Source organism: Colius striatus, chromosome 5, assembly GCF_028858725.1.
Source record: "Colius striatus isolate bColStr4 chromosome 5, bColStr4.1.hap1, whole genome shotgun sequence".
Lineage (NCBI taxonomy): Eukaryota > Metazoa > Chordata > Aves > Coliiformes > Coliidae > Colius > Colius striatus.
The window spans coordinates 55,553,752-55,581,095 of NC_084763.1; the positions used below are offsets into that span (position 1 = coordinate 55,553,752).

Genomic DNA, 27,344 nt, shown 5'->3' on the forward strand with positions numbered 1-27,344 from the left:
ACAGTGCTTGGAAGTCTATAGGACTCACTCAGGGGGCTTGAGCTCCACAGGCACGGACCAAAAGGACACGAAGGTGACTAAAGGGAAATAGACGTTTAGCAAAGAGGGTGGGAAACGTCCCACCACCACCCTACTCAGCACCCATCCAAACGCTTGCTTCCCCATCCCTCGGGCGGGGCGGCCGCTCTCCCGTTACCTGGGGCGGGGAGGCTGAGCGGCCGCTCTCCCGTTACCGGGGGCGGGGAGGCTCCGCGGCCGCTCTCCCGTTACCTGGGGTGGGGAGGCTCCGCGGCCGCTCTCCCGTTACCGGGGGCGGGGAGGATGAGCGGCCGCTCTCCCGTTACCGGGGGCGGGGAGGCTCCGCGGCCGCTCTCCCGTTACCGGGGGCGGGGAGGCTCCGCGGCCGCCCTCCCGTTACCTGGGACGGGGAGGCTCCGCGGCCGCCCTCCCGTTACCGGGGACGGGGAGGCTCCGCGGCCGCCCTCCCGCTCCCGCGGGTACCAGCGCCGTGGCCGCCGCTGGGCGCGCGCCCGTTGGAAGCGCCGTCCGGCGGCGGCGCTGTGCCGCGCCCCTCCCGCGCGCTGATTGGCTGGCGGCGCTGTGCCGCGCCCCTCCCGCGCGCTGATTGGCTGGCGGCGCTCTGCGGCGCTGTGAGTGCGAGGCGCGGTGGCTGCCCGGCTGCCGGCAGCGGGCTGGGGGGGGGGCCGAGCCGCCCCCGGCCGCGGGGACCCCGGCGCCTCCTCGCCCCAGCTGCCGCCTGCTTCGGGGCTCTTCTCCCGCGAGGCGGCGGGAGGAGTGGGGAGGACGCGGAGCTCTTCCCCTCCGCGGGCGGCGGCGGGCGCAGCATCCTCGAGAGCAGGAGGCCGGGAACAAAGGCTCCGCGCCAGCTCCGGCGGCTCCACCTGGTGCCGGCGGAGATGGCGTCCCTGGGCTTAGGGGGGCTCAACGTCTCCGCCCGCAGGAAGAGCGTCCCGTCCCGCAACGCCGCGGTGGAAAGGCGCAACTTGATCACGGTCTGCAGGTGAGCCGGCGCGCCGGGCCAGGCCGGGCCCAGCCCCCGCCTGAGGGGCAGCGATGCTCTCGTCCTCCAGCCGCGGCGGCCGCTGACAGCCCAGCCTGCGGCACCGTGCCGCCGCCACCCGCGCAGGTGACTCCCGGCCCCTCCTCGTGGCGGCCTCTCGGGGGCGGGAGCGCGGGCAGCGGCGCCTCCGCAGCCGGCGGCCGCCCTGTCGGGGGGAGGCCGGGGGGGTACCGGCCTCCCGCGGCATGGAGCGGCGGGGAGAAGGCAGCCGACACCGCCCTGACTCAGCTCCTTCGCGAGCGGCGCCGAAGGGGCACGGTGGGCGTAACGAGGGCTTTGGGGGCGGCGGGGACAGGCGGTTGTTTCCGACACTTCGACTGCGGAGCAAGACAGGGGAGAATAAACTCTCGGCAGTGTTCACCTGGGGTTTTGATCTCCGTGCGAATGGAAGTCGATGAGGCGCTGATTTCTCTTAGGCTGACGCGATACGGCCGCTTCCAAAACCGAGACGGTATCCATTGGACGTGAAGTGAAACCTGAAGTGATTCTCCCAAGGTGCTAGGAGCGGCTCACCGTGTGCTCTCGCTAACACACCCCTGCCGCAAGAACAATCCCGAGGAGGCTGCCTTAAGGGGATATTTTTATCTCCGAAATCTAGATCAGGAGATCCACATTACAGGCTAGACCTAGTGTATTCAAATGGGTTTTTAGCATCCTAGTGCAGAGCTTCTGCAAACTGACCACTTCGGATGGCTTTCCATCAAAGCGTATCCACTGCTGCCATTGTCGAATTCATGCACGTTTCCAAGTGTGCAGTACTGACCCGTTATTACATCAAAGTCAAACTTTTAAATACATGAATGTGCTGGTGGCAATAACTCTGTTCATTTGTTTCAACTATCACATTGTTATCAAACGGATTGAAACGTTACTCAGAGGTCTTCACAGACTTGTATGAGCTCTGATGTCATTTTAATTGTCACAAATATTAATGATGTGCCAGGACAGCTGTAGCAGTATTTTTAAAAGCAGTTTAGGACCACACATTCTTCCACACGTTCTTTTTGGGTTTTTTGCTTTCATTGTACATTGGTAAGGAGTTTTGCAAACCATAACTGCCTCCTGAAAGGAATTTACTTCAGTATTCCTCAATTCCTAGGATCTGGGATTTCAGAGTAGCATTGACACTACTCTGTCTTCTCCCAGACTAACCTCTACTCTTACCTGTTAACATAGAAAAATATTTCTATTAAACATGCTGAAGCAGATCAAACAGTAGAAATAGTTTTCAGCTTCAGTATTGCTAACAGAGTTACAGATATGGCCAATCTGCAAGCTTGGGAAAACACTTTCCTGATAGAAATGACATAATTCTACAGGATATAGACAGTTCTTTTTTAAGGACTATATTGTAATCTACAGAACCTATTTTTTTTTCTCCCTTCTTATCAGAGAGAAATTCTTTGGTGCTCTGTGCTGTTACTCTTTCTTTTTTAGTTTATTTATTTTGTGTCCTTGTCCTGCAGTTGAAATGATGTTGTAACCTATTTAAAGATGCTTAGAAATCGGAGGGAACTCAGCCAGACACATATGAAACACAGAGCTGCTGCAGGAACTACTTGAAATTTATGTATTTTAATTATTTTCAGTAAAATAGCTTAATTTTACTGCATCTTCACAAAACCTACAGTTCTTATTTTGAGATGTACTCACAAACACCTGTGTGAAATTTGGGAAGGATGATGAGGAAAAAGGATTTGCATTGTTATGTTGTACCTACATTTGTTTATATAATTGTTCTGCCAGTGTAAGAGTAAATATTTCGCTTATTTCTGTGCTTTACACACATTTTGTGCTATTGAGAAGTGTCATTTGTTATAAATAGCCAAATTAGTATCAAACTATAAGGAAATAGCTTTTTCCAATCAAAATGTTATGAAAATATTAAATATTTCAGGTAAAAATAGCTCCAATGAATTGATTCAATTCAATTGTGATGATAGGGCTTGCTACCCCATGAAAGTAAGGAATCACAAGGAAGATACTAGCCATCTGTTAACAGCCTCTGGTAATTTAATGAGCTGGTTTTGTCAAAGCTTCAATTTAGGAGATTTTTACTTAATAGTTAAATCAGACTTTGTTCTTTGAGTTATTTTTTCTCCTTGCTGTGACGATATCTAACTGCTTGTATGGATGTGGATAATTTCTTGTATTTACAGCTTTGGAAGCAACAGGTTGTTTCCCCTAAAATGTGGACATGTAGCCATGAGACACTGTAGCTGTGAGAAGAAATGTAGTTACTTAAATTCCATAAACCAATTGTATGTGAAAATACTTGGTTATGTTTGGGTAACTGCACAGCTGTGACTTAAATTGCAATTTTGGGGGGATTTCTTCTAAACTCCGTTATGTTGACCCTTAGCTGAACTGCCTGATTTCATGTCCAAGCCATGTTCTCCAGTATGGGGAATATTAGTTTATAATCTTGGGAATTATTCTATATTAATGGTTCATGTTCTTTAAAATGATATTTTAATGGCATTTCCAAAACTGTAAGAAAAATAACTTTGGCAGAATCCTTTCATTCATTTGAAAGTGGAGAGGAGCAGAATCTGACAATGTCAAGTCACAAGTTCACATAGCAATTCATACAGCAGTCAAACTTTCTGCCTATTTGCTTTTTCATAAAAGACTTGTTGCTGTTTTGAAAATAAACCTAAAAACGTGGGATATATCCACAAAGGGTTGGAGTCAAGTAATTTGGGAGATCTTCTTGTAAATCTTGCAAAACAGAAGAACTTACCCCAAAAAGATGGTTATAAACCTTTTTTATTCAAGAATGTTTTCGTCTTACATAATTCAGAAGGTCTTTTTAAGGTTGGAGAATGCTACTGTTTCTACATCTTATTTTTGCCTCAAGCAGGACTAGATTAATGATAGAGAAGAATATGTAAGGATTTGAAAACATCAGAGTTCTTGAAGGTTGTTTAGAAATCATATGGAAAAAAGCACCCTACCAAATGAAACAGCCCTTCTGCCGTGACACAAAATGATTGGGTAAAAGGCATTTTCTTAAAAGAGTCTTTGGGCAACAGGTTTTGGAGCTACATTACTCTTCTGCCCTTAGAGTGGACCAAAAAGTTAATCTTAGAAGATTTTGTTTACAGATCTCTTTAGTTTTTCATGCCCTTTTGTTCCAATTTCTCTGTTAACCTCTGAAGTGTAGGTAGACTTGTTGCCCTAGAGTGTAATGCTGGTAGGGAGAAGATGACATTGGGAATAACAGGGAAACAAGAAAGCTGCTCCAACTCCACCAACTTGCTTGCATACTCTGATATTTTCGTTCTTGAGTTGCAGTCCCTAAGTGACTTCACATAACTCTGCAAGAGTGTGAGCTTTCTTTTCTGGAGAGCTATACACCATAAAAAGCCTATGAGGTGTCTTTCTTGACTGAGTAAAATTGCTTACTCAATGCTTACAGTGTAACCTTTTATCAAAGGGTGTCATTTCTACATACCTTAAATCCTTTTCCAAGTTGTATGGTAAGCACAGTGAAGTGTGCATGTCACACAAAATGTGCTTGTGACTTTTAGCTTGCACTTAGAGATGTGTTGGCTTCTTTGCAGTACTGGAGAGAACAAAAAGGGAAAAATATTCCAAACACAGGAGTATTTGACAAAGATTTTTTTTGCTTTGCTTTTTTAAATCTCCCCAAAAATATTTCCAGTCAATCAAACTTTACCTGGCAGCACCATTATCTTCCTGATCTATCTTCAACCTGATCTTCCTACGACCTGATCTAGGTGGACCTGCTTCTGCAGGGGAGTTTGGACCAGATGATTTCTACAGGTCCCTTCCAACCCCTACCATTCTGTGAGTCTATGACTCCCTGTGAGGTATCCTAAAAGCCAGTTTCACCCTAGGTTTTATTGTGAAAATATAGAGAGAAATTACTATTTTTATGGAAAGCATGGTAGCAGTAATATGAGCACTTAAAAAGGCTACCATTGATGACGATGAGCTTTTAGACTGTCTTTTCTAATCAGACCCCTAGTTATTGAAATGTTATTGTATCCTTAAAAATTAGATATATTTTTTTCTTCCATTTGAATTGCAGAATGCTTTAAAACTTAAATAAGTTGCTTATTTGTGATTTGAGAAGTGTGTATGAATTGCTCCTTAAAACTTAAAACAAATAAGTTGCTTATTTGTGATTTTAGAAGTGTGTATGAATTGCTCTAAGCAACTTGTTTTAAGTTTTAAATTTAGAAGTGTATGTGAATTGCTCTTAAGTGTTTTCTTTTTCTTACACATTCAGAAATGGAGATATTTTTGTCACATACAACATTAACCAGTGAACTTTTAAGTAGGACACCAAATACAGGGAAAGTAGGCATAGCTGCATATTATATATACTGCTTTGTTCTTCAGTTTATGGATGATCATGTCTCTGAGTTTTAAGATGGTATCCTTGTGTATAGAGTCCACTACACTGGACACACGCTGCTAACTCACTTGTGCATGTACCTGGGAGTGTTATGTTGCACTTCTTCATATCAGACCTGCATAGTGTGAGAGGAGTCTTATGGTTACAGTTAGTAGCAGCTTAGTCATGGCATCGCATTTGTTTTTCAAAGTTGTGTTTTTATTAAGTAGTTTCACAGCTCTGGTATAGCTTTGAGGAAACAATCATTATTGCCACTAGAGTAGTCACTAGTAATGATACTGCCTAGGTAGAAATGTACTGGTGGGCAAGCATGTCTCTCGCTCAGAATTCGTTAAAAATGTGGAGGAGTTCAGAACTGAGTCATAATTTGGCACTGCAGAAGCAGCTTCCTCCCCCACCCTTCTCACTCTTAATTCCTATCCTGCCAAAAACCCTGCAACAATAGAAGCCTGCAGGAAAGGTAGGATGGGAGTCTTTATTCAGAGGTTTACTTAGTATAATATAATTGAGCTGAAATACATTTATCAATTCGGTTTGAGCATAATGAGTTTCCTTCAGCAAATAAACATCAGAAGGCTGTGCTGACTCCACTAAGGATGAAGTTAAATTACTTTTACAGTATGGAGCATTTGAAAATAGTAGTGCTGGTTTAAGGACTCCTGTTCTTGCCCATGCCTATGTAGTATGCTGTTTCTGCAACTGTGTTGTAGATTTGGTTGTGCTCAGATGCTGTGAAGTGTATTTATTATGAATGCATACATGTTGAAGTCTTGTTCCACTCCTCCTCTCAAGTACTGAAAATCTAGATCAGTTTATAGTGAGCCCCATAAAAAGTAGAACCAGCACAACTGGAGGAGCAGTTTGCTTAGGTATAGAGCCTGGAATGAGCAAGCAGAGTGAAACTTCCTAAGATGGTACTGCAGAAGTCTGAGTGTTGCAAAAAAAAGATCACCCCAGACTCTGGTATGGCTCCATTAATACAAATAAGGATTCTTGCAAAAAACCCCACAATGAATGTCTCAAAGTAAGTGTTACTTTCAAAGCTGAGGACATACAAAACTTGGCTTGAAACTGAAAAGTGAAGAACAAGGAGTGGACAGGAAAATAAAAATTGGTGATGATTGGAGTGGTGAAGACAAGAGGAAAATGAATTTTTGTCTTGTTTCTTGAGTTCTAAACCATATTCTTCTGAATAACAATGAAACTGGGTAAAAGCAGGTGTAACTAAACACAGCTAACTGTCTAATTGGCTACTTGTATCTTGTCTGCTTTTTACAGTGGCTTGACTCAGCCTTTCCAGTTTCAGATGTTAGATCATTTAAACAGATAGCTTCTCTGGCATAATGATCAAATAATATGGTGCTGAAGAGGGATTACCCTCATTCCTAGGGAAATCATCCTGCCCAAGTTAATACACAGAGTTAACAGTGCATACAAATTCATTGTTTTATAATGTGTTTAGTTTATCATTGCATTAAGATGAAATTACAGTGTTCGTGTAATGGGATAAAGCTCATACTTCTGAATCTTGGGCATGGATTTTGGGAAGTTGATGTTAAATCCTTTTGAGTACTTGTTTTTCTACAGCTTTATTGAAATAGTTTAGAGGAAAATCATTAGAAAGTAATTAACACACATCTATGTAGAAGGTGTGAGGATTTTTTTGTTTTCTCTCTATATTTAAGGCTTTATCCCTAAAACCAACAATGATCATTGCATTTCCAGCCTATTTATTGATGTGTTTGCATTGCTCTGGCTGAACTTGAGATCACTACAATGTTTTTTCTGGTTATGTGCTTGTTTGGTTTGTACAAACTACTGTCCTGCTGTAGAGGAACAATAGCTAGCCAGTATCATTTATGGTTGTCCTGTACTTCTGCTCTAGGTTTTCAGTCAAGACTCTGATTGACCGTTCCTGCTTTGAGACAATAGATGACACTTCCCCTGAGTTTAACAATTTTGCAGCCATTCTGGAACAGATTCTAAGTCATCGACTGAAAGGTATGTTAATTAATTTCCTTAAGGGTGAGAATTTGTTTCTATGAAGCCAGTGTACATCTGTAGAAACTCCTTGCTGCCTTGGCTTGCCTTCTGCCTCTGTCCCTTTGGTGCTACTTTTCTGATAGTGTGGAAAAGTGAAGGAAACCGTTTCTGTGAGACATGTTTCCAATATTCCTGTTACAAACCTTCTTGGCTGGTAATTAAGCAAGTGGATGTTGCCATGGCGCTGAGCTCTGTCTGCCTTTCTGCTTTATGATAAGGTTGTATCATAAGAGTCCAAATTTGAAAGACAATTGTCGTGTTTTCTGCTTTAACAGAAGCAACAGGGAACATCTATGTGATGCTGCTCCGTTTTCTTTTCCCTTTCACTCCTTTTACTGCCTTTTTTCCAGATACTGTGTTTAGGTCCATTCATTCCCATGACTCCCACCTCCCACCCAGCCATCCACAACTGCTGCCAGTGAAGCTGGTTTTTGCTACTGGGATGTAATGGATCTGGATTAAATTGCGTTTGAGAAAGGTCAATTGTTGATTTTCCTCTTCTATCGGAGGATGTTGTTCTATTTCAAGAAAATGTCTGTTTGCATTTTCTGATTGTTCTAGAGGAAGCTGCTTTGCTGAGAGAACAGAGTGTGCTTTAGCAGTAACAGTCACTAGAAAAAGTCTTTGGAAGCTTCTCGTTTCTCAGACCAATGCACACTTTCTGAAATGATTTGAGGATTACGAAGGCCATCATAATCATCTAAAAATAGATGTGTAATATGACAATCTACTCATTTTCATACTTTTGCTTTTTAATATTCATAACTAAGCTTTGTGAACAATATTTTGTGTAGGCTGACATTTGAGGAGCACAATTACTACCTGCTGTCATTCTATCAGAGAAGCAAAAAAGAAAAATCACGCAGTGGGGTAGGAAAATAGTGCTTGTCACACTGTGACAAAGATTATTGGAGGGATCATGGGAATTTAGAAACTTGATACCACAGAGAAATTGCTCTGTTTACTTCTTCTTCCCCATTTTCAGTGATATCTGAGCAAAAATCATTACAAATTTCCCCCTCCCTTTAATATTCTTTTGCTTGAGTCTGTTATTCAGGACAGGCAGTACAGAGAAGAAGTGTTGTCAGGTTGGCAAATGAGTTACAGGCATTGGAATTTACATGTAAAAATTCTTTCAAATAAGAAATAAAGATAATCAATAAACTAAGTTGTTATCTCAGCCTTCCCCTTGTAATTACTAGTATGAATTTCTAAGTTTGTGGAGCTCAAGGAAAATGAGGAAGAAGGCAACAACTTGTGCATCAGACTGTGAACAGGGACTGTTTGGGGACTATTTTGGTAATAAGCTAGATCATTCTAAGTAATTGTTTTTATGCTTTAAAAACTTGAAAGGGAAATTAAGATGATAAATGTACCATGACAGTCCAGATTTTAAGAGGGTATATATTACAAAACACAGGGCTTGAAAGAAATTGCATTTTACTGATGGAAATGACTAATGTGTTCTGAATCTATACTTTGTGTCAGTAAGAGAACACTAAAAGCAGGCTGGTGATTGCAATGGGCTATGTACAACGTTTTAAAGCTGGCAGAACACACATAGTCTGTTTATCTATGGTAAGAGAAATGCCTTCACTGTACTAAAGTTGTCAGGATAAGCCCATGGATTTAAGAGTTTGTCTGTGTAGACTTTTATTTTCTTAAGGCCATGGCAAATAAGAATTCCTCGTCTTTGTCTTCCTTCAGAAGTGCTGGGTGAGGAAGGAAGACCTTTTTTTGTAAAACAAAATGTGTTTCACTTGTAAAGGACTAAGTTTACTTCTGTCAAAATACTTTTACTGGCAACTGTCTCTTCTGGCACTAAATATAGTATGTTTTTAAGGAGCAAGGCTTAGTTCTGATGGAATATAGTGAGTGTTGCTGCTTTTGGTTTCATGTTCAGATAGGATCCAGACAAAAAAAAAGGAAGAGAGAAGGATAGTCATTTTAAGGAGAAAAGATGTTCCACTACTGTGTTTATAATTTTATGCTTTTCCTGAAGCCATGGCAATTCAGACTGATGAAACAATACTTCTGCAATCCTCACTCCCCTCGCTGCTCTGATAAAAATGCCATTTAAATAAGCACCATTTAAAATGGGGTTTTTTTTGATAGGCAGCTGATCTGATGTTTCCAGTTCTGAATAGCAAAAGGGTCATGAAATGACATTCGTAGTGGTTTGGTGTGGTTTTGTTGGTTTGGGTTTTTTTTCAGAATCACTGAAAAACTTAATTTGTAAAGTAGTTTAGAAAGTCATCCAGTCCAACCTCTTGCTCAAAGCAGGGCTGTCTCAGATTTCTCACAGCATTTTCCAGTTGAGCGTTGAAAATCTCCATGCCATTTCTCAAAATAAGTGTAGTTTGCTACAGACCTTATATTTTTTCCTCACACTCTCACTTTGTGCTTACTTTTCCCTGATATTGGCCACAATCCTCACTGGATCCTGTGGTGAATGACTGGGAAGTCAAACAGGCATCTCATGGATGTACTTCTTGAACTCAGCTGCTCATATACTTAAGAGCTATTTAGATGTGCATGTTTGCTTAGTAATAAAATGAGGTCAGCATAAATATCAGCTCACACAACAGAGATCTCTGAATGCTTCACGTGATACAAAAGTCTTAGCACATATGGCACTAGAATAGCTCCAAAAAAGGTAACATAATATGCCATGGCTAAAAGGCCACATCCCTCCAACATTACAGTTGCATGTACACCAATGCCAATAAGCAGCAGTCAGGAATAGGCTACTGTTAGAAAATACAGTCTGGCTCTCAGCCTGTTTTAATTGTCCTAAGCAAGAGAGTGAGTGACTAAGCTGTGTTTCTTATCAGGAATAAGAATTTACATGGGTTTATAGTACAGCAGAAAGTTATTTTCTGAGTGGATATAGAGACAATGTATTTGAAGGTCCCTGGATTAAGTCCTGTAGTCCTGAAGAGCTTTTACAAGTTTGTATACAAATGTGTGTGTTTGGTAATCTTTAGAGGAAGCTGGTTAATTTCAAGAGCCATTCCTGAAAGAGCTTTTACAAGTTTGTATACAAATGTATGTGTTTGGTAATCTTTAGAGGAAGCTGGTTAATTTCAAGAGCCATTCCTGAAAGAGCTTTTATAAGTTTGTATACAAATGTAAATGTTTGGTAATCTTTAGAGCAAGCTGGTTAATGTCAGGAGCCATTTTTTGTCACCAGATGGTTATTTGGAATTTGTTCCATTCTTAAGTGTTCTATACTGTGGAGATGAAGCTATATCTTGTAGTTGCCTTGGTGATTTCTTGTTTTTATTGCTGGCCACAGATTTTCAGGTGCATTTCCTTAACTGTTCTTTTTATCAGATTAGCTAATAAAATCTAGTTAGTGCAGAAATGGTAGGGACATCAAAAAGTGTTCAGCAACAATGCTTGGCATTTGTTCACAGGTATTTCCTAGCTGATATAAAACCTGAAGTCAACTAAAAGTGATTGTATATATCATCTTCACTATATCACAATACTGTGTGTTTTTCTGCCTTTTTCTAACTCAGCTTTAACTGAATACTGAAGAACATTCATGACTGTTGCAGATTTTTATGTCCATCTCAAACATATTTCTGGAAACTATTGTCATGGGTCATTTGTTGACTTGCTGTTTTCATTGCACTATGCTTTACAGCAAAATGTGTTTATATCCAAACATCTGGCTAGTATGCATGCTTAGGAATAGTTTTGGTGTATAAATTCAGTTCTGTCACTGACACCATATAGCCCATCTTGCTTGTGACTTCTATAATTTTTGCATGTCATGGTTACTGTGAAAGTATTTGTCATCTATACACTTCTTTGCATTTACCACCATAATGACACACTATGCTGTACGCTGGTATTTTGACACTATCATAAGCTTATGTCTTTTTTTACCTGTACATATATTTAGAAGGCAATATAAACACATTAAAAGTTCTGCTAGAGTTGCTCCTGGAAGCTGTTCATATCGATCTGATCTATGTTACTCCTAATTTTTAGTGACTATGGAGTTTTCTTAGAAATAAGATCTCATTTTAGATGGAAAAGATTTGACATGTACCTAAAAATGGCAGTCACTAGAGGGCAATGTTTTTCTCACGTTTTACATACCTGTTCACACTTGTATGCTGTTCAGTCTGAAAAATGGGACTGAACTGTTGCATGTGTGATTAAATGTACTTCGTTTGGAGCAGTTGCAAGTAGTGTGTAATTTTACCTTTAATTTTCTAACTGCACTACACTTCAAGCTGGAAAAAATAAGGATTTTGGTTAAAGCTTCAGAAAAGGTACTATTTTGCTCAATTCTTTTTGGTCAACTTCCCAAGGAATGTCCTGGTTGTACTCAAGAAATTGTGACTTTTAATTATGCATCAATTTCCCCTTCAATAAAGCACATTTCGAGACATTGCAATCTGCTCCTAAAATAAAGATAACACTATCACAGCAAGCAGTGGTTTTATTTTATAATATATAAAATATATATTAAAGAACAAAACTCTCTTCACTTGACTGTATTAGTGAAACGTGGTATTACCTAAAACATGTATCAGAAATACTTCTTGCATTATATGTTTAACTCATAACAGTACGTGCTTTGTTGTGATTTTAGAGTCCCATGGAGAACTTGTGAGTGTTATTATAGCATCCTACAAGGAAAAAAACCCAGCAAAATATATATATGTACACAAAAGCCCCCAAATACTCTTTGTACATCATTTTCACACAGAGTGAGATGCACAATGCCAGGCTCTTTTACACCTGTGAGCTGATTTTCAACAGGAATCTGTGGACTCACTAGTGTAAAATCCTGTCAGTGAAGGCAACCTATGGGAGATTGTTTCAATTATGTCTGCAATAAGCAGAGATGAAGGTTTATAAATCTTTTTCTCTCTTGTGTTTTGATTTAAGGTCAGATCACCTGGTTTGGCTATGAAAGTCCTCGTAGCTTCTGGGACTACATTCGAGTAGCTTGCCGAAAAGTCTCTCACAATTGCATCTGCAGTATTGAGAACATGGAGAATGTTGGATCTTCTAGAGCAAAGGTAGGGAAGAGAAAGGTCAAACTGACTTTTTTATGACATTGTTCTGTGTAAAACATACCTGACATTTCCATACCCAGAAGAAAAATGTATTACTAAGCTTGCTCCACTACATTGTATTGTTTGAAATAATTTTCATCTGTACTTGCTAAACATTTACTTGAAAACCCCTCACTTTTAAATCTGAATGTATTTCCTTTAGATTTCATGTTCTTCAGTAGAATAAATCTGAAATTCTCTGATCAGTGAGCATGCTGTAGTATAAAATATTGCCTTCACATTTTAGCTAATTAGTTGAAGATGCAGGATGTTGAGGGAAGTTAAGTTCATGTGGGCATGCTTAACAAGTATGATTTGCACAGGGCCACCAAGATGATCAGGGGACTGGAACATCTTTCACATGAGGAAAGGCTGTGGGACTTGGGCTGTTTAGTCTAGAAAAAAGGAGACTGAGGAGGGAATCGTATTAATATTTACAAATATCTGAATGGTGGATGTCAGGAGGTTGGGGCAGCACTTTTTTTGATGGTGTCTAGCAACAGGACAAGGGGTAATGGGACAAAACTGGAACACAAAAAGTTCCATTTAAACATAAGAAAAAACTCTTTTACTGTTCAGGTGAGGGAGCCCTGGCACAGGCTGCCCAGGGAGGGTGTGGAGTCTCCTTCCTTGGAGGTCTTCGAGACCCACCTGGACATGTTCCTATGTGACCTGATCTAGGTGGGATCTGCTTCTTCAGGGGGGTTGGACTAGATGACCTCTAAAGGTCCCTTCCAACCCCTACCATTCTATGATTCTATGATTTTAGAATTGTAAATATTTGATTTTATTTTTCCCCCTTCAACCTAAGTATGATTTTATTCTGTTTGTAATTTATGCTCTAAGAGAAAAGATGTGATCATCTCGTGACTTTGATGTGATTATGCAGTGAGCTTTCAGTAGATTTATTTGCTAATAAAGATTTGTCATTTTAAAGGATGTATGTAGAAATGACATCACAGTTTCTGCTTGTAGGTACAAGGAAGTAACTGTTTCATGTGTTTACATGCATATAAACTGAATAAGCTTTAAATTGACATATTAAATCTTAATAGTGTAAGTATAGACAAACAATACTGTTGGGTAGAGACTGCAAGGTTTTTTTACTAGATAGAAGTGCTTTTCAATAGCTTTTATTTCTGTGTAAAGCAGCCTTGGTAGATAACTAAGAACCTTCTGACCTGAAAGTGTAAGTATAAAAGGATGTACAAATTACTGTAGTTAATATTTTTTTATACCCAAGTGAACTGTAATCAGTTGTGTGCACAATTGTCTAAACTGTGTTCCATGGCTGTTACACAAATCCTGTAGTTCCAGATTGATGTTGTACTCTGGATTATTTGTAGTTGGTGACATTGGATGCTTCCAATACCATTGTCTTGAAAATGAAAAGTTTCTGCCCTGATCAGCTGCCACTTATGCACATGAGATTTTTTCAAAAGGCTGGAATATATAATTAAAACAATATCCCTGGTTTTTTCCTCTTCAAATTGTGGAGAACTTTATTTCACAATCAAATTGGTTTGTAGGAATGCATTTTCCATGTTCAGTGTTAATCTAACAAAATGAATCTGAGCAGCAGTTTTGTTTAGCAGTAGTTTTGTTAATCAGTTCATTTCACCCAGGTAAATCAACTGTATTCATTTCCAGATGTAAAATTGTTTCATTCTATAATACTTCAAATATTTGACGTCTGTCTCTTCTTGCAGGGTCGAGCCTGGATCAGAGTAGCACTTATGGAAAAGCATTTGTCTGAATACATTTCCACAGCTCTGAGAGACTTCAAAACAACCAGGTCTCTAAGACTCTTCTATTTTTTCAATATTATAGCAAATGTGGCTTAAGTTAGGGACTGAGGTTTGGCAGTTAATGTTTCACTTGATTTGTATAGGGAAGGACGTCACTGGTAAAAAAGCTGTAGCCTAGTGCAAGAGACCTGGATTTTGTATCAATTAATAGGATTTTAACATGGGTGAAACTGCAGAATTGAAAATCCTTCATGATTTTAAATCTGTGGAAATAAGTCTGTAATTCTTGAAAGGTGGAAAGAGATAAGAAGGAACTCATTCTGAAGTTGTAATAAGAAGATGTAATGTTCTTCTCAGAGTTCAAATCCTCAGAAAGCCCCAGAGACTCGGCAAAACCAAGTTTTATAGGAACTTTTCATGAAGGAGAAGGGAAGATAATTCTAGGAACCTTTTGAGAAATATAGAACAGAATTAGGATCAGACATACAGCTAAGATTCTTGATGGAATATGAGATATATGTAACAGATTTTTGTTGAACTAAGGGCAAAAGCTGTTATGGACAAGAATATGCTTTGTGATAGAAGATTCTCTATCAGTTTTGGCCTGGCTATAGAAAATGGGATTATTAAAGGATACTTTATCCTGTAATGAGGGTGTCGTGTAGATGCATCATGAAGTCATGATGCATATTTAGATATGCATCTAAATATTATGAGATGCATCTAATATGCATCTCATATTTAGATATGAGTCCATAATATGCTGTGGTACCTTATGTTGAACTCCAGTAAGTTTAGTTTTGGACTGTTTAAACAGTAAGAATTTTCTCTGTAAGGATTTCTGTTCGGTTAGAATATAATTTCATGACTATTTATGATATTATTTCATGTACATGACAAATTCTTCCTTTCAGCTGGAAAGTATAGGATATTTTCATCATTTTCATTATGTTTTGTCCATTTGCTTCTACTCTTTCTTAGGGCTAATATTGTAAATTCTGTCTACTTCTGTGTACATTTTTGTGCTCTAAGATAGTGGTGTTCTGTGCTGTGCAGTCTATTGGTTTGCTCTGTTTGAATTGAAATATGAATGCCCCTGGGATTCTGGAGTTATTTAAACTGGACTTCTTCAGCTTTCTGATAACTATGAAAACGTTATTATTTGTGGGAAAATGGTATTAACTGAAGCAATTTCTTTTTTATTGAAGGAGGTTTTATGAGGATGGAGCAATTGTTCTTGGTGAAGAAGCAAATATGCTTGCTGGTATGCTCTTGGGACTCAATGCAATTGATTTCAGGTATTACATTTGCATGCTTCATAACAAAATGCTCAGGGACAGAACTTATAAATCAATGAATTATGAAAAACATTAGATTCCCTTGATATTTGGAGAGACAAAACTTAGGTGGGGGAGGGAGAGAGTTCTTGACCTGCTCTTTCAGATAAGAATGAAGTTATGCCATTATTTATGTAGCTGCATAATCACATCATCTTTCAGGTATTAAAATCCTGAAAGCAATCAGATGTATAATTGCAGAAGATATGGCAAACCTATTAAATGAAACTTACAGGCAATCAAATCTTTATCAAATGTAAGGAAACTGTGTGATTAAGTACATTGTTATGCCCTGGTACTCAATGACAGTATTGAAACTGTATAACTAGAAAGTGTAAGTATCTTTAGCACCTCTAGATTTTAAAAGCTCAACTTAATGACTGTTTAATATTGATTTGTGTTTTAATTAACTGCAGGTGAACTACAGAATATTGTCAGAATGCACGGATTTACCTGTGTGATCTCTAGCTAGAATTCTGTGTGCTTTGTTATATGGTTAATTCTGTGTTTTGGGGTAATGAAGGTGCAAGCATGCCCTGGAGAATATAAAAACCATCCTGGAGTGGCTATGTAGAAATACATATCTTAAAAAAGCATCAACAAGATACAAAGATTACAGTGCCTATGGAAAGATCAAACCTGGCTGGTCCAAAGCCTTGTTCATATGCCTGATTTGGGCCCACTTAGCTTCATACAGAGCCAGTGGGGAAGGGTTTTGTATAACAGCATAGGAAAACGGAGAGTGGTACATTGTTATTATCTACCCTGCAGCAGCATTAATGCTGTCACAAACCCATTTAGGAGATGAACTGGCAGAAATGCAGCCCAGTCTCACTAGATGCACTCAGTGATTGACTGTTGCCAAAAGGCCTTTGGAGGTTTGCTTTTGTACCCTTATACCAGTTTTGAGGCTTGTTGGACCCTTCTGTGAGTCAGCTGAACTTGTAAAACAACATACCAAATAAGAAGACAGGATAGTTCTTTTATTGTTAGCTAGTTTGATTCACGAAAGCATCCTCTTTGGGACAGATGATGGGACCATAAAGCTTAGAGAAAAGAAAGGAGAGAAAAGAGGATTGAGTGATGTCTTCTATGTTCTGGTGAACGTTTAGTTCAGCTGCCTGTGGAACTACAACTAGAAGCTAAAGGGGTAAAAAACCCCTAAGAATTCAGGTCTTGATGACTGAGCTAGCTCATCGTGGAGTCAGATAAGGGCTAATACCACTGTAAAGAAGGGAAAGGGAATGCTTGTGGACAGCAAATTCAAATCTTCCAGATTTTATTCATTTACACTATGTGAAATTACAACTGATTCTGTATTAGCACTTTACTTGAATAAGAAGCATAGCAAGAGTGGATCTACAGTTCATAAATCCTGCATAATCATCGATTGGATGCTTGTCTCTCATAAGCCTCAGTGGAACATACAACTGGTATGAGAGCTTAGTTGTAGGAGTGCTCTTATTCTTCCTCTGTCCTCAATTTCTAATATAAGCATATTTATAGATATCTGTTAATAGTGTTCAGAGCAATGATTGGTTCTCATTGGAGACATCTAAATTCTTGTCAATGCAGTTTTTAAGGGTGTGGAAATTTTGGGGGCGAAATAGGACACAATGCTACAGGAGCATTTTTGTTCTGTCACCTATAATTTACAGTATTGTGGTTGGAATGGTTGAGAAGCTGTAGCCACTCTCTGCATGTTCTATTTGAGATGATTTCTTTTTCCTCAGTTCAGACAGTCTCTTACACATGTTGACTGGCCCATCTACGCGGTACCTTAAATAAGATTTTGAGGTAGAGATGGGCAAACTCTAGTGAGAACAGAATCTATTTTTTCCCCATCAGAAATGTGGATGTATCTATTTGAAATATTTGTGGCTTTGCAGGGGTGTTTATTGTTTTCTTTGTTTTTCTTAGGGGGGAAAAAAATCCCTTCATAATACTTTCCAAATACCACTTAAATGACTTCATTGTCAAGAATAGCACTTTGGAATTAAGTTAGCAAAAGCTGTCTCTTACTAGAATCTGATTTTTAATGACAGAGATGGGAGAAGTAAAGAAGATGAGCCTCATGGAAGCATAATTAATTTTGTCACTTCTGTGATAATTAAGCATGATTCACATACAATCTTTTATATCCATTACAAAAGGAATACAGTGTAGATGAGAGCTTTGTAAAGCTACAGCCATTTAAGAACATTTTCTGAAAGTTAGTTTCATTACTGCTCCTCATTTTCATGCAGCCCATCACCAGAAAGTATCTGAAAGGACAAAGACTCTGAAATACTTTCAAGAGGGACAGGGAAGTGCTGGAGAGAGGCCAGTGCAGGGCCACCAGGATGATCAGGGGACTGGAGCATCTTTCATATGAGGAAAGGCTGCGGGAACTGGGGCTGTTTAGTCTGGAGAAGAGGAGACTGAGGGGGGATCTTATTAACATTTACAAATATCTAAAGGGTGGGTGTCAGGAGGTTGGGACATCCCTCTTTTCTATAGTAGATAGTAAGAGGACAAGGGGTGATGGGATGAAGCTGGAACACAAATAGTTGCACTTAAACTTAAGAAAAAACTATTTCAGTGTTTCAGTGAGGAAGCCCTGGCACAGGCTGCCCAGAGGGGCTGTGGAGGCTCCTTCCTTGGAGGGCTTCAAGACCTGCCTGGACATGTTCCTATGCAACCTCATCTAGGTGAACCTGCTTCTGCAGGGGGGTTGGACTGGATGATCTCTAAAGGTCCCTTCCAACCCCTACCATTCTGTGATTCTATGAAATACTGGAAATTGAGTTCATCCATAAACCTTCTGTTTCTTGTACTTCAATTCTTGCTAACTTTTCTTTTCCTATTATTCTCTTGCAAACCATCTGTATTTTCAGAATGAAAGTGAGTATGTTAAAATCAGGATTTGTATCACTAACCCTGATTTATTCCCTGATTATGTGGCATATCTGTCTGTTGAGGTTTTCATTGCTCTATAATATGCTCAGTGACTCTAATTTCACGTTAAGCAGTCTAGCTCAACTGAGTGGGATTTCACTGTTAAATGCTCTAGGCCTTCCTAGAAAAATCTAATTTCACTTCAGGAAGATTCATCTGTCACTGCAATTAAATTTTTTTGTTACAATCTGATCATTGTTTCTCTGTTTTATCAGTTTTTGTCTGAAGGGTGAGGGATTGGATGGCAGCTTTCCAGCTGTCATAGATTACACACCGTACTTGAAGTTCGCTCAAAGGTACTTTTTATCTTTATATTGCTTTTTGAATTTTAGTTAATTGGTAAAACTTTACTGCTTGGTGGGCCTCTTGCTTTTCATTTCACATTCAAAACAATATCCATTCTTAAATGCAAACCTGTGCTGTCAGCCACTTTGCTCTTTCAGGCTGGTGGAGTTATTAAATGACTCATCAGAGTGAGTCATGCTAACTTTGTTCACTTGGATTGGAATCACAGTTCAGCAAGAAACAACTTTTTCATTTCCCTTGAAGATCACAGGACCAACTTGTCCTCTCTCTTAGGCTTTTTGGGTACCTATAGACTTAAAAGTAGTTACTTTGTAAATAAGTTATATATGCCCAGGTAAATATGAAGATATGACAGATAAGCAGTATGCAATATGAGCAGTTAGCATGTAATAGAAAGTCGTGATCAATTATATATATCATCTGACTTTCCAGCTACACTTTGCTTCTCTAATCTGTTGTATGATTAATAGTAAAAAGAATGACCACTATCTAATAGATCAGATAGCAATTTGGCACCACAAAAAAATAAATGGAAGTAGGTGGGGTGTCAGACTGTTCTCAGCAATGTCCAGTGATAGGACAAGGGGCAATGGGTACAAGCTGGAACATAATTGATTCCAAAGAAACACAAGGAAGAATGTCTTCCCTATTGAGGTGAGAGGGCACTGGAAGGGGCTGTCCAGGTGGGTTGTTGAGTCTCCTACTCTGGGGACACTCCAAACCCACCTGGACAAGTTTCTGTGTGACCTACTCTAGGTGGTCCTGCTCTGGCAGGGGGTTTGGACTGGATGATCTTTCAAGGTCCCTTCCAACCCTTAAGATTCTGTGATTCTGTGTGCAGAAGGAAGCAGTAAGGAGTTACAAACAGTCTTAAAAATGGGCAATTGAACATGAAACATCCTAGTTATTCTTTTGAAGTTCTTCTTAGCTTACTTGTTAATGACAAATTGCATTATTCAGTTAAAGCAGAATTTGCATCACAGCAGGGTCATGGGGTTGCAGGACTCATTCATTTAAATGCTAGTGAATACTGTTAATGTAGTGGAAAGCACAGTTATAAAGGAGGATTTCAAATGGGTATTGGGATAAACTAAAATTCTTGTCTGTGAGATAAATGTCTGAATTCTCTGGCTTACATTGGATCTGGATGATATGGTGATGTTTTAACAATGAATCTGCATGTTGTGTAGGGAGATGGTTACGTCCTGTGAAATAACAGGCAAAGCAATGACCATAACTATGTTTTTTTTCAATTACATTTATCATGGTTTAACATGAAGACAGTCACTTTTTATTTTTTCTGCTTTTTTTTTTGTGAACAAATAAAATCTATTTTCAGGTACTACTCTTTGCCCTGAATTTGTGAAGGAAAGATTAAGTCACCACTTCCATAGATAGCAATGATCCTTTATATTCCACAAGAGTCCCTCACAGACCATTTTCTGCCCTGCCTAAGACAGCTTGACTAAGATCAAGAGCAAATTTTTGCAAGTTCTTTAAGTGCCTATACAAATAAAAACTTGAAATGTAAGTTGTGTTTGGTGATCTATCCTATCCCAGCATCTCAATTACTCTGTGTTCCAGAAGAAAAATGTGAAGTATCTTTAAGAACCGTGGTGCTTTGTCTTCAAGGGGTATTTGCATTTAAACAAAGCTTTTCACTTGCCTAATAAATGTTATGTTCAGTTCTGACAGTATCAGCAGTGATGAAGAAGAGCTAAGAACTCTTGGAAGTAGTGACAATGAAGACAGTACTCCAGAGAACATTGGTCCTCCTTTCATAATGGATGAAAACAGTTGGTACAACAAATGCAAAAGGGTAGAACAGAAGTACCGGCTTGCATTGGAACAGAAGGTAAAAGATTAGCTGTGTGTGGGGGTGATGAAGCCAAAGCTCATCACCAGCCAACTGGTGACATATGAATCTAAGTCTGAAAAACATATTACATATCATGTATCTTCTTCAGTGGTCTTGAATTTTACGATCCTCAGAGTATCTTTGCTGATTGATTTGGGGGAAAAGAGGCTGGGGAGTGGGGGGAAGAGAAGAAAAATGATAATTTAGAGATCAGATTTCAAATCTGGTGTAGAAGCTTTGTTCACCTTTTTCCAATCTTGGAATTACAGGCACTGTATGTGTGAAGCTGTTACGTTGCAAGCTTGAAGTGAACACAACTATTCAACATGATTTTTCTCTTCCATAGAGGTCATAGAATGTTATTGATGTAGGTAGACTGTCAATTGAGGGCTTTTTTGATGATAGTGATATTAAAGTTTAACATATTTACTCTTACAGTAGCCAAAAATGATCAGCAAAGTAATCTCTGAGCTGTTGAGGGAGAAAGAGGTAGAGACATCAGGGACAGTGAGTAAGAGACTGGTGCTTTGTTGCTGGTTGGGCCAAAACCACGACAACCAGTTAATCAGAGGCAAGAGTGTTTTCTTTCAAACAAAGAGGCTTCCTAATGTTGTGTTTGTTGTAAAACTGGGTATTTGTGACAAGAAGACCGAGTTGAAACTGATATAGTGAGTCTGATAGATGCTACTTTTGTTCTGTTGTCATTCCCTATGTGCAAACAATAGTCAATTCCTTTTGTGCCTCCTAAGTAAATAGTTGTGCTGCAGTCATTAGTAGCACCTGTGAATGATGTTTACCAGGGCCACAAATTAGCAAGTGATTGGATTGCAGCAAAGGTATCTGTGTCTTCTGATTTATTGAATGGTAGAATAGGCTCAGGTATTATTTTATCCAAGCAAATCCTAGCATGACTTTATTGGATCAACAATGCTATGCTGGTCTAAACCAGCATAGCATATCCTTGGTTATCCTACTATCCTATCTTGGATACTTGCCCAAAGTAGGTGTGGAGGGAGGAATAAAAACAAAGCAAATGTATATGCACTGTTTTTCCTCTAGTATTCTCTTGGCCAGCACGTCTCAGATGAAGGACTTCCTGAGGCTGATAAGGTTTGTCTGTTTAGTAACCCACAATGGATCTCTCTTCCAAATACTTGTCAAATATTCCTTTGACCTCACGTGAATTTTTAGCATTCAGAGCAATTTTTTTGGCAAAGCATTCAGCATATCTACCATCTGCTGTGTGAAAAGCCACCTCCTTTTCCCTCTTTTGAATCTGGCTTCTACTAGCTTGATGTTATGGTGTCTAACTCTTGAATTTTAAAAGATTGTGAACAGCTGCTTCCTTCCTGCCCTCTCCAGGCCATTCTGAGAATATGAAGAGTTTGTCTTTTCCAAGTTGTCTCTTGTCCAAATTAATGAGTAACATTTGTTACTTACATGGAAGTTATTCCTTCCCTACTTTGGAATGATGTAAACTGTTCATTTTTGTGTAGGAAACTCCTGAGTTCTTTATATATTGTTAATACTGGAGCTTTGTTTTCACTGGGGAGAAGATGCATCTCTGTGTCATTATAGATAGAGGTATTTTAGTGTTCATAGTATTCTGTTCCTGATACTGATGCTTCATATCTAAAATCTTTCTGTAAAATGTTTTTTTGATGTTTCTGGGAGGCAGGAAATTTCTACATGTCTTAAAGCATCATTTAGTACCTTTAAATCACTACTTAGGGCTCCAAGGGGTACTTTAGCAGTCGAGATGATAGTAACAGAACCACACGTACTGAAAGTCTTCAAGACTCCTTGGAACTTGTACTGAGACTAAAATAAATTCCTGTCAAATATAACTGTATTCAGTAGATAAAAGTGTAATCTTAGAATCACAGCATATCTGTGTTCTAATGGCACCTCTGAAAATCCAGCTGCCCTGCTCAAAAGGAGGTAGATGAGAGCAGTTTGCTCAGGGCCCTTGCTCAGTTAGGCTGTGAATCTCTCAAGAACACAGACTCCCCAGCCTGTCTGGACAACTTATTCCAGTGATCATTTAAAAAATAAAGAAAGAAAAAAGAAACTTCTTCCCCCTACATTTAAATAGTTTCCTGTGTCTCAAATTGTGCCCGTTGCCTCTTCTCACTGGGTACCTCAGACTAAAAAGAGTGACTCCATTCTCTTTACACCCTCCTATTAAGTATTGATAACACATTCATATGATTCTCTTCCTTCTCCTCTTCCCTTCTCCTCAACCCTGGCCTGAGCAGTCTCAGATCTTTCTGCCTCCTCTCAACCCTTTCTGCCTGCTCTAACCCTTTTGATGATCTTTGTGTGTGGATTAACAATTTTAGTGGCATTTTGTTACCAACTAATATGAAACCTGTTTTCTTACTCAACAGCACTCCACCTCTTCTGTCTATGAAAAACAGAGCTTTTTCATTTTGGGGGTTTTATAATGTGGGCATCTATGGAAGAGTTACACATTTTTCCACAGGCTTCAAAGAATGTACAAAAATTATGCTGTATAGGCTTATTGTATCCTGCTTTAACTAAGAATTGATAAGAAGTTACTAGCACTTGACATGCTGGGACTCTACTTCAAGAAAAAGAAATAGCTACTTAGTATTGCAACCAGATGTTGAATTTGGGAATACATTTTGCAACCAGCATTCCATCAGAGCTGCTCTTAAATACACCATGGGTTTTTGGAAATGAGTTGGAGTGTGATTACGACTTCCCCATGTCTTTCATAGTATCAACTGGAAAAACCAGGCTGGAAATGCTAATGCACATTCCAGCTGCACGTGGGTGTTACTAAAAGAAGTGACCTTCACCAGTTGTCCTGCCTTATGCTTTCCTGTAGTTGAATAGTTATTGAAATAACTATTGAAACTTTCTTCTTTGTCATTTCTATGTGTGATATGGTATTGCAGATTTCAAAGAAACTTTAATGTTGGGGGTTTTAATAATAATTCTGGATCCTACAGAGTCATGTACTTATGTTCTGCTCTTCTCTTTGCACAATACCTAACATCCTGCATCTTTTAAGGCATAGTACCATAGAATCATAGAATGGTAGGGGTTGGAAGGGACCTTTAGAGATCATCCAGTCCAACCCCCCCTGCAGAAGCAGATCCCACCTAGATCAGGTCACACAGGAACATGTCCAGGTGGGTCTTGAAGACCTCCAAGGAAGGAGCCTCCACACCCTCCCTGTGCAGCCTGTGCCAGGGCTCCCTCACTGAAACAGTGAAATAGTTTTTCCTTATGTTTAAATGGAACTTTTTGTGTTCCAGCTTCATCCCATCACCCCTTGTCTTGTCACTGGATACAACAGAAAAAAGTGCTGCCCCAACCTCCTGACACCCACCATTTGGATATTTGTAAATATTGATGAGACTCCCCTCAGTCTCCTCTTCTCCATTCTGAGCAGCCCCAGTTCCCGCAGCCTTTCCTCATAAGAAAGATGCTCCACTCCTCTGATCATCTTGGTGGCCCTGCATTGGCTTCTCTCCAGCACTTCCCTGTCCCTCTAGAGCTGGAGAGTCCAGAAATGGACACAGGACTCCAGATGAGACCTCACCAGGGCAGAGTAGAGAGGCAGCAGAACATCCCTCGCCCTGCTGGCCGCACTCTTCTTGGTGCATCCCAGGCTGCCATTTGTCTTCTTGGCCACAGAAGTTACAATCTTTTTATTGTACTGGTGACTATGTTGTTTTTGAAAAATGAATTCATGTTTCTTGCTGGTGGCATTCTTGCCTCATTGTTTTATCCAGGATTCTATTAAGTACATGATTTTCTTGGTACTTGTAAGGAAACATCACACTAAACTTGAGTCAGTTTACTGGTCTGTTTAAAATTTGTTTTTAAAATAACCTTACAACAAAACACAAGTAGAACTGTACACATCTTAAAACAGAGAATTGTGAACATGCATAATGAAAAGTCTTTATCACAGTGTGTTCTTTAAAGCTAACACTTATATTTCCAGGGTTACCTTGAAGAATTGGTACGACTCCGAGAAAACCAGCTATCTGAATCTGTCTCACAGAATAAACTGCTGCTACAAAGAATTGAAGATATGGATCTAGCCCATAAAATGGAGAAGGAACAGCTGGAATATATCATTGTGGAGCTGCAAGACCAGTTGTAAGTCAGTATAATGAAGAAACGTTATTAGAACACTGTTCAACTTCTTTGAATCATAACTAATTGAACTTTACAACACAAAGAGCTGTGGAAATGAGTCAAACTTCTGAAACACATTGTTGCATCTTAGCTTTTCTTTTTTCTTTTCTTATATTCAGAAGTGGCTCCCTTGAAAACTGCTGGAGTGTAAGATAAAATAGTTCTGAGATGAGATTTTGTAAGATCTGAAATAGCTTCCAGTCAACTTGCTGAAATTGTAATACATCTTCATAAAATGATTTTCATCTTTGATTACTTCCAGCTTTAATGCTACCCTTAAACAAAACACACATGATGGAAGCAGCTTCCTTTTGAACATTGTTATTAGAATGATAAGGTAGAAGAAGATAAAGGAATATTGAATTTTATTGGATAGATTCTATTTTATTTGTGTGTAGCTCAGACAGTAAAGTTCATCTGGTAGCCCTAAAAATAATGAAACTGATGAAACAGTTTGCTACTCGCCCTTTCTTCGATGCAAGGCTAAAATAACAGGAGAAGGCTTCATTTTTTATAGTGTACATGATTCCTAATATGATAAATATCTGAGTATCTTATGATCCTTAGATAGTTAATCCTCTCAGTTCTGTCTGTAGGTTAGCCTTCTGCAGAGTCACTCCCTGGTAGACCCTGGTAGACGAAAGACTCGCTGCACGGTGATAAATTGCCACGAGTTTGCTCTAGTGCATCTGCAGTAATTGTCTGTTCCATTCTTTTCATATCAAATAAAAGAGAAATTATTTTACCTTATATCTGGAGTAATTTGTATGTGTCTGAGCCCTGAAGTAAACTGAAGTCATCTGTGGCCTTTAAACCAATCCAGGATGAAAATAATATAAAGATGGCTTAGGGGTACTTTGGTTCCTTCTACCTAATGTCTCAGTGAGACATCACCCAAAAGGCTCTTTTCTATGCAGTAGAAAGCACTTCTGCTTATAAACAAAGCCCCCCAACCACACTTTATTTTCCCCTTCACCTCTGTGTAGTAGGTTTGTTTTATTGCAAATGCTTGAAACAGATTTCATGAAAATCTTCAGGAATACAGCATTTGCATTTTTTAGTGCCAGTTTGATGGACAAAAGAAGTTTTTCTGAGTTTGTTTGGGTTTTGGTCTTTTTGTGATTGCCTTTTGAGTGGTACCTGTTCTTGAGACCTTTTCTGAACTTACTGATACAACTTATGATTCACATTATCCTTCTTTAGCCTCCCTGAATATCTGAGGGAGGTGGGGGGAAGATGTGAACTCTTTTAAACCCACTCTGATACTTGGTGATTTTAAACATTCAGACCTGCTGTTAGTTTTTAGCTGAGCTTATATGCAATCAGGCTCTTGTAAAGATCTCAGTCTTTGGGCTTTGATTTTCTTTGCTGGCTTTCTTATGTAAAGGCTCACAATTCCTGTTGTTTCTTGGCAGTGTGCTCTTATATAGCTCTTTGTGAGACTCTGCAGCCTGGAGCCTGGGCTATACTAGAAATTTAGAGAGATGTAATTTTGCATTGTTATTGCTGTGAGCATAGCATGCCTAGAGGTTCTTAGGAGCTCATAGTTCCTTACTGGGGAGAGAGACAAGGGAAGAAGTATTCCTAGCAAGTTTCTGATGGTCAACACCAGTCATAATTAATATACTCTAATCATTCCTTCATACTTGTTGGGATTTTTGGGGCTTTTTTTTGGTCTGACCTAGGGTGACCTGACAGCAGAATATATTGTATCAGTAATATGTCTGTAAATGAGGCATGAGGTTTGGCTTTTTATGTTCCAGCCATTTTAGGCAGGTATTGGTGTAATTTCAAATCCTAGTGTTTTGCTCCCCTACTGTTAGTGGCATTCTGAAGTAGTGAGTGTATGCTGTAATCTTTTTGAACTCTCTATCAGCAGGTAAGAGCAAATTTGGGATTATAATTTGCCTGAGGCATACTACATCACTGTTTGTAAACCACCTTGAGATCTGATTTAGGATCCCTTGCTCTGTAATGAAAACAATTATAAATAAACATTCTACACTTTCTTTTTCATGATGTTTTTCTATTCCACTGACTGTTTTTGTTAAGGTAGCGAGTTCTACCACTTCAAGCTTCCATTGAGTAAGTATTTGTTCATGTTTCCAAAATGATACTTCACAGGCATGCAAGTCAAAATGTATATTCTCAATGGATTTGGGCAGAATCCTATGTCTAGGTCTGCCTCCCCTCTGCCCTCCCCAGCTCTCCCAAAAACGTGAGGGGTGAGGAATGGAGATCTGACTTTCTTGTCAGTATGGGTTATTGCTGGCTTGGAACCAGATAACACTAGTGATGAACAAGACCTTCATGCTTTAAATTAGATAACCTACAGGGAAACCCTTCCATATTCCTATTGCATAAGACAGTTTTCTGTAAAGCATGAA

At 39.6% G+C, this 27,344-nt stretch overlaps 1 protein-coding gene across 1 annotated transcript in view; it reads left to right on the forward strand.

Moving 5' to 3' along the window:
• Positions 1-679: 679 nt before the first annotated feature.
• RUNDC3B (RUN domain containing 3B) overlaps positions 680-27,344 on the forward strand; it is a 37,813-nt gene continuing 11,148 nt past the window's right edge. Inside the window, exons 1-8 of the mRNA XM_061996538.1 lie at positions 680-1,021; positions 7,354-7,469; positions 12,423-12,556; positions 14,302-14,387; positions 15,549-15,638; positions 18,830-18,910; positions 20,607-20,775; positions 24,761-24,918. Coding sequence (XP_061852522.1) covers positions 918-1,021; positions 7,354-7,469; positions 12,423-12,556; positions 14,302-14,387; positions 15,549-15,638; positions 18,830-18,910; positions 20,607-20,775; positions 24,761-24,918 — 938 coding nt within the window. The 5' untranslated portion in view covers positions 680-917. The remainder of the gene's footprint in view (positions 1,022-7,353; positions 7,470-12,422; positions 12,557-14,301; positions 14,388-15,548; positions 15,639-18,829; positions 18,911-20,606; positions 20,776-24,760; positions 24,919-27,344) is intronic.